At 33.8% G+C, this 13,394-nt stretch overlaps 1 protein-coding gene across 2 annotated transcripts in view; it reads left to right on the plus strand.

The window, feature by feature from the left end:
• Positions 1-13,394, plus strand: part of TMOD3 (tropomodulin 3) — a 75,920-nt gene that overhangs the window by 16,393 nt on the left and 46,133 nt on the right. Inside the window, exon 2 of one of the 2 annotated variants that reach the window (XM_074294519.1) lies at positions 9,887-10,081. In XM_074294519.1, coding sequence (XP_074150620.1) covers positions 9,956-10,081 — 126 coding nt within the window. In that variant the 5' untranslated portion in view covers positions 9,887-9,955. The remainder of the gene's footprint in view (positions 1-9,886; positions 10,082-13,394) is intronic. The other variant, XM_074294520.1, reaches the window with a different exon arrangement.

Genomic DNA, 13,394 nt, shown 5'->3' on the forward strand with positions numbered 1-13,394 from the left:
TGTATAAGGTGAAGGGTGGAGACAAACAGGAAACAGCCTGGCTGTTAGCCTGGCTGTTGAGCTAAGAAAGAAAGCAGAATCCAATTGCTGTAGTTTGTATTTCATCCTCATTCCTAATCCTGCTCCCCCAACACACACCCTACCACTCCCTATACATAAACATCCTTAAAAGACTAGGATTTTTATGTATTTTCATAGAGATCCTTGTAAATGATTTGATATAACCTCCTCCCAAGTAAACTTTTTTCTTTCTTACCTTCTAGAAATCTTTTTCAGATTTATAGGAATAAATGGGGCAAAATATTTGAGAGAAAGGGGAAGTAAATTATTTTAAGGTTGTTTTGGCAATGTTCATTCTATATATTGACTTGAGTTTTTTCTGATTTTTGAGGTGATGACAGCTATGAGGTATTTACCCATTGTATTTCCTTATTTATGTCTTAAGTAGGGCAGAAAAGGAAGTTAAGATGATTATATGGTTATTTGGGTGCAGCACTTAAAGCCAGACATATAGTCAGAATGCTTCCTGATTGGCTGAGAATAGTGGTATAATTATTCAGGTGGGAAAAATCCCCACCTCATCTTGGTGATAGCCTAGAAGAGGCCATTGTCATCTGGGAATTTAAGGGAGCTGCATGCTGCAGTTTAGGATTCCAGATCAGAATAAAGACATGGGCCAAACTAGGCCCTTGACTTTAGGTAAGGATTTAAGGTAGAGGTGATTTACCCAATTTGAGACTGTTGGCTTTCTTTATGCCTAATTTTTACCATGTTTCCCTGGTATATTATTTGTGAATTTGTATAGACTTTTCTTCCTCCTGTAAATAATCTTTATAAAAGGGTTTCTTGTGGTCTGGAATAGAAAGGAAAGAGAATAGTTTAAAGGGGTAAAAGAGAAAGAAAAGAAGCTGGTAGAACTGAATACCAAGAAAAGAATGCAGCAGCCTTTTGAACGCAAGGTTCCGTATCCTGGAAGTTCCATGAATTTTAAATACCTCTAGTGGGATTTCCATCAATCAAGGAATTTAAGAAAAAATAGAGGTTGCCTATCTCAAGTCTAAGCTCCGCTTAAAAGTTAGTTTACTTCAGTGAAGGTTCATGTAATATTCTTGGTTGTTTTCTGGAGGTCTTGGAAGCAGCCTTCGTTTCAAAGAATAGGCAGGCGTTAAAGTCCAAAGTCTAAATTGTCTCCTTTGTCTGGTGTTCAACTAACTTTCTCGTAGCCTTCAGAGAGTACTTGTTTTCAGTGGAGAAAATGCAGGAGGACAGGCCATCACGGTGGTGTGAGATGAAGTGAATCTGAGTCCAAGGATTTGTGCTTCAGCCTCCAGCCACCACAAAGGTGGACTATGGAATGAATCTGTGTTCCTTGGCTGAGTTTGTCTCAGTTTATATGCTCTACACCAATCATTATATCACTAGGAAACTATTATTTGTTGTAAGATTAAATCAATCATACTGAACTTAAAGAGCTATTAATCACCATGCTAAACTAGATAACCATTGTATTATCAATTCCACTGACTTAACACCTTGTAAGAATCCTTGTTTTAAGTACAAGAGTTCTGGCCCATAACAGGTTCAGACTCGGATCTTTCTCAGGGAGAAACTAGCAAATCAGATCTGATATAATTTAATAAGATTTGTGTGTAGGTGTGTATTTCACTTCCTTTTTATTCTTATGCTTTCAATTAACTAGATTTATTCCAGGTTGTGGTAGCAATTACAGCAGAAACAACAAGCTATAGTTAGTGAATTGGAACAGTAACATCACTCGTGAACATTTCTATCATCTCTTCTCTCTATATTAAACATCTTATTCAGATATCCTTGCATTTGGACCAGCTTTCTCATCCTAGCTACTCCATTTTGATAGTCATTGCTTGGGAAAAGTTATATTTAAGGAATCTTTATGAAAGTAGGTACACAACTTTATAAAAGATTAGATTTGATTTTGAATGTTAGTCGGAAAGTCCTTTAACCAGTATTTTTTTCTTACCAAAAAAAATTTGATCTTGGGGCAGCTAGGTGGTACAGTGGATAGAGCACCAATCCTGAAATCAGGAGAAGCTGAATTCAAATGTGACCTCAGACATTAACATTAATATTTTCTAGCTGTGTGACCCTGGACAAGTCACTTAACCCAATTGCCTCAGCCCCCCCAAAAAAATCATTTTGTAATAATTATGGATAAATACAGGTTTCATTTTAAAAAGGTACTTTGTGCTATTTTAATATTATTGACATGTACACAATACATTCTTTTAGTCTGCAATCAATATTTCTTATTTTATTATGCAATCTTTAGTTACTTTGTAATAACAGTCTTCAAGAGGAATTCATGAATCCTGTTTTGTGCTATTTATTAATAATTTTTCAGGTAAATTTTGCAGCCATGAAAAAATTGATGATATGGTTATCTTTTTACCAAATTGAAGTTTTATGAAGTCATTGGAAGGTGAAAGGATCGTTTCCATTTCAACAGATACTGGAGCTTCTGTAGTTCAGTAGATTGTTCACAAATATTTCAGCTACTCTATCTGTTCCTAGTGTGTCCACATTTCAATTATATAATTTAACAAGATGAAGAATATAGGATTTTAGAACCAAACTATACCTCAGAGTTTCATCCATTGCGATCTAGTGCTTAAGTTAATGAGAATGAATTTCTTTAAAATTTTATTAACAAATTCATTTATTGAATAGCTTACCATACAGTGATAACTGTTGGATATTCATGTTAGAACTAACATATTAATAATTACAGATTGATTTTTGGTATTGAATACTAGAGTATTCTAGGAAGAAAAAATTAGAGATAGTAATTGTTACTTTTTTACTGTCTTGTAAATTAAATGTTCGTACATTTTTCTTCTTAAAGTCTTAGTTTTTTCTGAATTTTGGTATTACCATTAAAAAACATTTGTTCTTTAAGACTTTAAAAATATCCTTTTAGTGTTTTTTGTTTTTATGGTTTTTAATTGGCCCCAACAAGACCAGTTTTTAGTATTTAGTATCAGTTCCATTAATGATGAATTCTAGTAACATATTTAACAAAAACAGAATTTTTGCCCCAAGTTAAACTGTATCAGGATAGGTAGGTGTCAGTAAATAGATCACCAGGCTTAAAATCAGGAAGATTCATCTTTGAATTCAGATCCAACCTAAAATACTTATTGGTTGTGTGATCCTGGGCAACTCCCTTAACTCTTGCCTCAGCTTCACATCTGTAAAATGAGCTGAATCAAGAATGGCAAGCTATTCCAGTATTTTTGCTAAGAAAATCCCAAATGGGGTCACAAAGAATCGAACATAACTGAAACAACTCGACAACAGAACAACAGAAGCTATATGTAGGAAATGAAGAAGGATGAATCAGAGATGACTACACAGTTTCAGAGTTGTGTCAATTGAGAAGATGGTAGTATCCGAAAGAAGGAAGTTAGGAAGAGACATGTGAAAAAATATTATGCATTTATTTTTTAAGAACAAAACCAAATACATTAATAGTTGTTTATTCTTAGTACGGTATGCCCATAACAGCTTATTTTTTTTCTCCTTCCATTCCTTCCTTCCTCATCCCTATATATTTATATGTGTAGAAATTTTTTGTTATTGGGGTTTTTTTTCTTCTTTACCAGAAAACCTTTCTGAAACATACCATTCTTAGAAAGCTGAACTACAAATCAATAGAATTGGATTCTAAATTTGATTCTTAACTTGTTTTATTTATTTTATCATTGTTATCAGAAGTAGACCTACTATCATGGAGACCTCTTCCAGGATGGCAGAAAAATAAGCTTATTGTTCAAAAATATAAATAAAATAATATCAGTCCTACTTGAAAACATTAACCTGAAAGTATTGGCCCATATATGACATTAGCCTGCATTAATTAGAAGTATGTTCTGTGATGAAGAGGATCAAAGTTCCATTGTACTCTTCTCTGTTTACACCACATCAACAGTATTGTGTTAAATTCAAAGCATATATTTAAGGCAGGATATTGACAAACTAGAATTATTCAGAAGAGGGTAGACCATGAGGGTGAGAGGAATGGGAAACATGCCATTTGGTATCAAGGAACTAGACCTGTTTAACTTGGAGAAGAGGACAGAAAAGGAAAATGACAAATGTTGGAGGTGTAGAAAAAATATGACGTTAATGAATTGTTGATGGAGTTGTATACTGATTTAACTGTTTTGTAGAACAATTTGGAACTCTGCCCAAAAGGGATATAAAGTCATGCATACCTTTTAATCTAAAAATATTACTATTAGATTTTTTAAATAACTTATCAATAAAAAGAACATATGCATGGGTAAATTTTCAACATTAACCCTTGCAGTCACTTCTGTTCCAACTTTTTCCTTCCTTCCTTCTACCTCCTCCCCAGATGGCAGGCACTCTCATACATGTTAAACATGTTAAAGTATATCTTAAATACAATATATGTGTATATATTCATACAGTTCTCTTGTTGCACAAGAAAAATCTGATTTAGAAAGGTAAAAATAACTTGGGAAGAAAAACAAATGCAAGCAGTCCGCACTCATTTCTCAGTGTTCTTTCACTGGGTGTAGCTGGTTCTGTTTATCACTGATCAATTGGAACTGATTTGGATCTTCTCATTGTTGAAGATAGCCACTTCCATCAGAATTGATCCTCATATAGAATTATTGTTGCGGTGTATTATGATCTCCTAATTCGTCTCATTTCACTTAGGATCAGTTCATGTAAGTCTCTCCAGGCCTCTCTGTATTCATCCTGCTGGTCATTTCTTACAGAATAATAATATTCTATAACATTCATATACCATAATTTACTCAGTCATTCTCCAATTGATGGGCATCCATTCAATTTCCAGTTTCTAGCCTCTATGAAAAGGGCTGCCACAAACATTTTTTGCATATACAGATCTCTTTCCCTTCTTTAATATCTCTTTGGGATATAAGCCCAGTAAAACACTGCTGGATCAAAGGGTATGCACATTTTGATAACTTTTGGGGCATAATTCCAGATTGCTCTCCAGAATGGTTGGATTCTTTCATAACTCCAACAATGCATCAATGTCCCAATTTTCCCACTGCCCCTCCAATATTCATCATTATTTTTTCCTCTCATCTTAGCCAATCTGACAAGTGTGTAGTGGTATCTCAGAGTTGTCTTAATTTGCATTTCTCTGATCAATAGTGATTTGGAACATTCTTTCATATGAGTGGAAATAGTTTCAATTTCATCATCTGAAAATTATCTATTCATATCCTTTGACCGTTTATCAATTGGAGAATGGCTTGATTTCTTATAAATTAGAGTCAGTTCTCTATATATTTCGGAAATGAGATCTTTATCAGAACCTTTAACTGTAAAAATGTTTTCCCAGTTTATTACTTCCCTTCTAATCTTGCCTGCATTAGTTTTGTTTGTATAAAAGCTTTTTAACTTGATATAATCAAACTTTTCTATTTTGTAATCAATAATGATCTCTAGTTCTTCTTTGGTCACAATTTCCTTCTTCCTTCACAAGTCTGAGAGGTAAATGATCCTATATTCTTCTAATTTATTTATAATCTCATTCTTTATGCCTAAATCATGAATCCATTTTGATCTTATCTTGGTGTACGGTGTTGAGTATGGGTCCATGCTTAGTTTCTTCCATACTGATTTCCAGTTTTCTCAACAGTTTTTGTCAAATAGTGAATTGTTATTCCAAAAGTTGGGGTGTTTGGGTTTGTCAAACACTAAATTGCTATAGATGGTTCACTATTTTGTCCTGTGAACCTAACCTATTCCACTGATCAACTAGTCTATTTCTTAGCCAATACCAAATGATTTTGGTGACTGTTGCTTTATAATATAATTTTAGATCAGGTACAGCTAGGCCGCCTTCATTTGATCCAAAGAGATTTTTAAAAGGATCTATGAGGACAAAAATAATTATAGCAGCTCTTTTCTCGGGACAAAAAATTGGAAATCAAGGAGATGTCCACCAATTAAGGAATGACTGAACAAATTGTGTTATGTGACAATAATAATATACTATTGTGTTATACGAAAAACCTGGAAATGCTTCCATGAGCTCATGCAAAGTGAAATGATCAGCTGTGAATAACATAACTTTTCTCAGCAATACAACAATGCAAAAACAACTCTGAAGGACTTAAAATGGAAAAATGCTATCCATCCCCAAAGAAAGAACAGATGGTGGCTGAAGACAGATTGAAGCAAATTTTAAAAACTTTATTTTTCTTGAGGATTTTTTTGTCTGTTTTCTTTCACAACACGATTATTATGGAAATGTTTTGCATGACTACACAAATATAATCTTTTATCAAAATGCTAGCTTTCTCAATGAAGAGATAGATGAAAAGGACAAAAGAAAAGAATTCAGAACTCAGTTTTAAAAATGAATGTTTAAAAAATTGTATAGTAATTGAAGAAAAATAAAATATTAAATAAATGTAATAGAAGAAATGAATTGTTAGGGAAAAAAAGAGGAGATGATAAAATATAGAGAGAGATAAATAAATATAGATGATGTTAGAGGAGATAAATTAGGAGTCAAATGATGAAGAAATGAAGACAAAAGTTGCCCATCACATAAAAAAACAGATTGGATGAAGAAGCCACTGAAATTTAAGTTAAATTTAGCTTTAAAAAACTAACCCTATATTCTGTTTGTATTACTCAGAGGAAATGCTGCCCTGATGCCTTAAAGGGGAAAAAATAGCAACTTCAACTGTTTTTCAAATAAATAATTAAAATAGTGTAACAATATTTTCTTTCTTTTTATGTCCAGTAATAAGTAGATAATTACAAGGAATAAATTTTGATCTTGACATCAGGGTCCCCTTTGTATTGTTTGCTGGACTTGTAATTTTTACTTTTTGAGAGAAACAGACCAATGCTATAATAGACCTAATTTATAACATTTTAGTGTGTTCACTTTCTGTTATAAAGAAACTATTTAGGGACAGCTAAGAGGCGTAGAGTATAGAGTACCATCCCTGAAGTCCGAAGGACCTGAGTTCAAATTTGACCTCAGATACTTAACACTTCCTAGCTGTGTGACCTGGGGCAAGTTGCTTAACCCCAATTGCCTCAGGAAAAAAAAAAAAAGAAGAAAAAGAAACTATTTAGGTATGATGACACAAATATAGAAACACTCTATTAATCTTATGATTATTGTTGGATATTAGCTGGTTACTAGACAGTTGTGAGGAGCTATGTTGCAGTATTTAAAATAGACTGATATAAGATTGAATTTCTAAAAAGGACATTTCTTATTTATCTTTATATTTTCCAAAGTTTAATACCCTGTACTTCATATTGCATGTGTTTAAATGAAGTTTTTATCATCTAGTTGATATTTGTTTTGATAGAAAATTACAACCATGATCTTCCAAAATTAATTCATGTCTAAATTATGACCATTCACTAGAGCAGTGGTCCTTAAACTTTTTAAATAGGGGGCCAGTTCACTGTCCCTCAGACTGTGGGAGGGCCGGACTATAATAAAAACAAAAACTCATACTCTGTCTCCACCCCTCAGCCCATTTGCCATAACCCGGAGGGCTACATCTGGCCCACGGGCAGTAGTTTGAGAACCCCTGCACTAGAGCATTTGGAATGAAAATTCCCTGAATTTAAATTATTCAGAAATTAAGAGAATTGATTTATTTTTCCTACACATTTCTATTTGTTAATTTAGCAGAAAATGCCTCTTTTAATCTAAGCAGGATCACTAGGTAGCAGAAAAGGAAACCCATGCACAAAACTTTTGTATCCAAAGAAAATTTAATAAAGGTAATTCTTTATATTTGACTTGGATTTAGGAATGGGATTTTTCATATCTCCACATCTGTGTCCAGATTGGGGTGATTAATATGGTAGTTCCCAAGGTAGGGATGGTGTCAGCTTCAGAAACAGCTTCCCAACTTTCTCCTTTTGTATAGAAAAATTTCATCTCTGACCTATGTTAAAGATGGTTTTTTCCTTTTTAAAGATTCCAGGATGGTGACTGGTGAGGAACAGGGTGTTAGCTGCTACCTCTGTTTCCAAATCTACATTTTGGGATCTTTGGGTAGAGAAACTGGTTGAGAGGGATGCAAGTATGGAATTGGAATGTTTCCTAATTTACCCAACATTATCTAACAAAAGTGATATGGAGAATCTTATCTATAATGGTAGCTGCTATGAGTCCATCTGAGTCCAGCTAGTCTCTTACATATGATGCTATTATTAACAGTATTGCATAGTAAATAGAGAGCTGAACTCTGAGTCAAAAAGACCTGGTTTCAAGTTCTGATTTGGACATGAACTATAAGTTTCAGAAAAGGGTCTGGACCGCATTTGTAAGAATTTCCTCATCTATATACCAAAGTCGTCGCAGATTTAGTCTCTTTCCCTTATTTTTGGGAAAACAAGAGCCTCTGCTGGTTTTAAGAATGAAAGCAAAAAACAAAGGATAAGGAACACTTATAGGATTCATGCTAATTATCTGTCAAGTACTGGGAAAATGGCCTTGGATTTTCCTCAAGTTAGGAATTAAAGGCTTTATAAAATTCCTTATGGTTCCCACCACCCTCCCCCTTTGGAATTCTATATTTGAACTATAAACTCATGGCAGATGGCAAAGATCTAGCAGGGGGAGAAGGGGGAAGTCTTATTTATTCTTATGACTATAAATATATGACTGCATGTATCTATTCTGTAACAAACATTATTGATTTGTTTTCCTTTCTTGTAAGAAGGATAACATTCACAGTTACAAGATTCAAGAAGCAAAACCACATACAAATACAAGAAAAGGTATAAGGTTACAAGGAATCAAGCTTTAGAAATTCCTACTTGTACTGTTTCTGTTGTACTTTAGAATGAATAACAAAATTGTAGAATTTTAGACCTAGAAGAGAGCATAAAGATTATGTAGCCATTTTCTTTTTTTGGTGAGAAATCTAAGGGAATCTATAAGAAGTGACTTATTTATATAAATGTTAGCAGAGCTGGGGCTAAAATCCATGTCTTTTGACTTACCAGGTTGATACCTGTTCCATATTTCTTCCTATTATAGAAACCATAATGATACAAATGAGAACTGGAGAAAAACTGCTAGTGCTTTTACTTATACTATTCATGTAACATTTTAAATATTTTTAATGCCTTGTCAGAAATTTATGTTTTAATTTAAACATGGAATTAAACAAAAAACAGTTACTATTTAGTGTGCCTTGGGACCAAATGTTTCTTCCATACAACTCTTATTTCATAAGGAAAGTAGAAAAGGTCTTTACTTAGGCACAGAAATATACTTTAAGGGAAATTTTGATGAAATTTATCTGTTTTGCCAAGTAAGGAATTTCTCTTGCAACAATCAAACTTGCTAGATTGTACATTGTTCGAGTGAAAGAAACTTGTCTTATTTTTCTCCAGGATCTTGTCCTCTGTTACATATAGTATGAGCTTATATGAAATCTATTTTATTCTATAATATTTTGTTCTCCAAAACTATTAGAACATTTAAAATGTAGCTAAATTAACTAACATGTTTGATTTTCCTTTCTCTGCTTTTGTTTGAAATTTAAAATCTCAAAGTTATATGGCAGAAGAGCAGATAATAAATCAGAAAATAAAGCAGATACAAAGAACTTTGATAATACACAAAAAAGATAATTAGGTGTTAAATAATTGATATCTACTACAAAAACAGGGAAGCTTTTGGGTTCATAATAGATTTTATGTATTTTTAACCTGAAGCTGAAGATAGATATACGTATATATGTATGTTTAAGAAATATTACTCTCAAGCCTCTAAAAATGTTTTTTAGATTTTGTTAAGATTTAATCAGAGGCTGTTTAATAACACTTACTTTTTCCCACAACTTAGCAGGACAAAGAATCACATCTGATTTATAAACGTGTGGTGAAAGTTGAGTGACATTCTACTCTACAAATCATGGCACTCCCCTTCCGAAAGGACTTGGAGAAGTACAAGGATCTTGATGAGGATGAACTCCTTGGTAAACTTTCAGAGACTGAACTAAAACAGTTGGAAACTGTTCTTGATGACCTTGATCCTGAGGTGGGTAATACTAAGAAGATAAAAAGTTGCTTGTCTTCATCCAAATATATTTTTAGTTCTTTCTTCCTTTCCAGCTTTTTCCTCTTCTAAATAGAAATCTTTGTATTTTCACTGTCTCCTACTACAGACTTTATTCCTGCCTTTATTGACAATAGGTACTTATATCCAAAATGATCTCCCCAAATTCCTCTCTTCAGAGCCTCTTGAAATGCCATGTCTTCTATGAAGTGTTTGTTGCCTAAACAAGAAGGTTGGGTGTATGTGGAATGTAATGAGATGAAAATGTACAAAAGCTATTTTTCTGTCCAGTTCTTAAAAGTTATTTTCCATCCAGAATTATTGCCTCTGAGAGAAACTTTACCAGGTTCTTCTTGGTTCTACACTAAGATATCTATTGTTTGAACAATGCTGGACAGAATGATTAATTTTTTTTTTTTTAATGGGCCTCAAGTAGCCTTAGAATTCCAAATGAACTACACCCTCAACAATGCCCAAAGTTCAGTGTAGAGCAGACCGAAATCTATAGTTTGACTTCAAGCTGGCTGAGTCTCCATAGGTTTCTGTGGGTTAAAAGTGAACTGTGGCTAAAGTAAAAACCACTGTGTCAACCTTGATTTAGACTTATACTCTTTAGGACTTCCTTAAAGTAGAATGATGTACTTGGGGAAATGGCTATTGGCTAAGTTATATCCTCTTCCATTCTAATTTGCTTCACTTTGCTGAATATTACTGAATGGATAACTCTGCATGCTGAAATATTAATTTTAAGCCCTATTTAGGGGGGCAGCTAGGTGGCACAGTGGATAGAGCACCAGCTTTGAATTCAGGAGGACCCGAGTTCAAATCTGGTCTCAGACACTTAATACTTCCTTATCTGTGTGACCCTGGGCAAGTCACTTAACCCCAGCTGGGGGTAGGGGTGGGGGTGGAAAGTCCTATTTAGGATAAATTTTGGCTTTTGCTTAGTAAAGCTTTCTTTGGCATTAAAAGTAATCTATTGTCAGCACTACATATGTAATTCTTTTGGATAGAGCTTCTTTTATTGTTTTTTTTACAAGATCGACTCTTTGTTTTTCAATACTCATGTAATCTCTTTCTATAATAAGTAAAATTCTTCCCAAATTAATTCTGTAACAAATAAAAATTCATAATAACAGAACTATATTATAGTTTGGAGGATTACCCTGTGGTAATAATGTTGTGTTCATTTTGTTGCCTTGATATTTTATATTTGGAATCATCCAGGAATCTGTCATCTTAATGTAATATAGTAGAAAGAGTGCTGCATCAGAGGACCTGGGTTTACTCCCTGACTGTCATTACCTGTGTGACCTTTGGCAAATTTTGTTAACCTCTCTAGACTTCAGTTCCTTATCTATCAAATCCCTTCCCATTTTATTTCAACAAGCCTATTTATATTTAATAGTCACACATTGCAGTAGAACAAATGTAAGCCTTATTTGCTAAGATTTTTTACTTTTACTTCCCAGATAAAAAGACTAGACTTCCAAGTTCTCTACATAGCATATTTTCAGACTTCCCTACCCCACTCTCAGATGTTACTTGTTGAACCTTTGAAAAGTGTGATTTGTTACATGACACTTAGCAAAGACATTTAGCTGTGCCATTTTATAAGTTAGGGCGGATTCCCCTTTGCCCTCTCTCTGTCCCCATCTTCACTTCAGTGGGAATTGGATTCTAAAGTTATTAACTGGCATTGTCATGTGAAAGTTAAACAGGAAAAGGAATGCCAGATTCTTGTGACATATTTGTTTTGTTCATAGGGAGAGACATTTTAAAGCAATTCAGTGTTCCTAAGTAGAGTAATAGCATACCCAGTTATGTTGGCCAGAAAAACATATTAAAGTTCTCACCAACTCTGCTTTCCCTGTGTGACAGGAATCCAGAAGGTAGGGAAAGAAAATGGAAGGTGGCAGGTGGGGTGAGAAACCTTGTTCAAACCTTGTTCTTTGTAACATGGGAGTTTCTCTTCCTCTTCCCTACCATCTTCAGTGTACTAATTTAATGCCCATTTCAGAATAGTTATACCACAAAGCACAGACTGTTTGGACATCAACTTATGAGTCATAACTAACAATAACAAAAGAAAAATTGGATTCCCAGGAATTCCATCTTAATGAGAGTTAACCTGCTTATTAATTTTTGTTTATGATTAGATTGGTTAATTAGAGCATGTAGCTCAGGGTTCATATCCTATGAAAACCAGTTAGCTTTGATTTTGATTCCTTTCATGATTCAGCTCACAAAGGTAAGCTAGAATCCTAACCAGCCATTTCACAAATGTGTCTCACAAGAGGAACCAAACCCAGCAAGAAAATACTGATGACATCCATGCAAGTATATTGGTAGTGCTGCAAGCACTACATATCCTTCTGTCTTTATATTACACATTTTGGTGATTTACTTTGAAAGCACTCCAAAATCTTTGTCATATGCATAGTTGTATGTCTCGAGTTAATGTTATTTAAATATAAGGACAGTGGTCTTTTCTTGTTTTTCAAAATTCTGGTGGAAAATTAGAGTTAGGAAAAAAAATTCTTAATACAGTATCAGGAACTGACTTTAAAAACTTTTTTTTCCTATAAATGAATCAAATAACATAAATGACTCCATTGAAACTGCAGTATTCTCAACAGTAAGTTATCCAGTATGATAAATGTTTTCTTTGCTCAATCATTTTCTTTAAAAAGTAACTTTTTAAAAAAAAAAAAAATTTTACTACCTGATAGGATCCATGGAGCCATTATCATTGAGGTATATGCATCATTAGTGCATAGTATCATTAGTTTTGTTCTTTGCTTTTTGAATGGATTCTATTTCTCATTTCTTCTAATACAGTACAAGAATGCTTAGAAATAGGGAGACAATCACATCTTTGACCTTTGCTTTTCTAAAAGGAATATATAGTAATACCTGTCCCCATGATATTCTGCTATGATCAATCCTAGAAAAAGTTTATTCAGTTGTCATTTGAAAACCAAATTCATAATGCTTAACATTTATGACTATTCTTGGGCTATACTGGTGAAAACATACTGTGAGGAAAGCAGATGGCAATTCTCAAACTATTGTCTCCTGCCCTTTTTTCCTTGCCCTCAGTAATTCCATTCCCTTCAGGCAGTTATAGCATTACACTATCATGTATGGAACCTGATAAGTAGCCCTATTATGGGCTCCTTAGGAGAGTTCTAATGTATTCAACTGACAGGAATTAATTCAGGCACTGTCAGTCTACCTCTAGAATCTACAATCAGTAATAATCATAGAAACATAGTGGTCATCTGGTCCAAAG

The sequence above is a fragment of the Sminthopsis crassicaudata genome, chromosome 2 (genome assembly GCF_048593235.1).
Source record: "Sminthopsis crassicaudata isolate SCR6 chromosome 2, ASM4859323v1, whole genome shotgun sequence".
Lineage (NCBI taxonomy): Eukaryota > Metazoa > Chordata > Mammalia > Dasyuromorphia > Dasyuridae > Sminthopsis > Sminthopsis crassicaudata.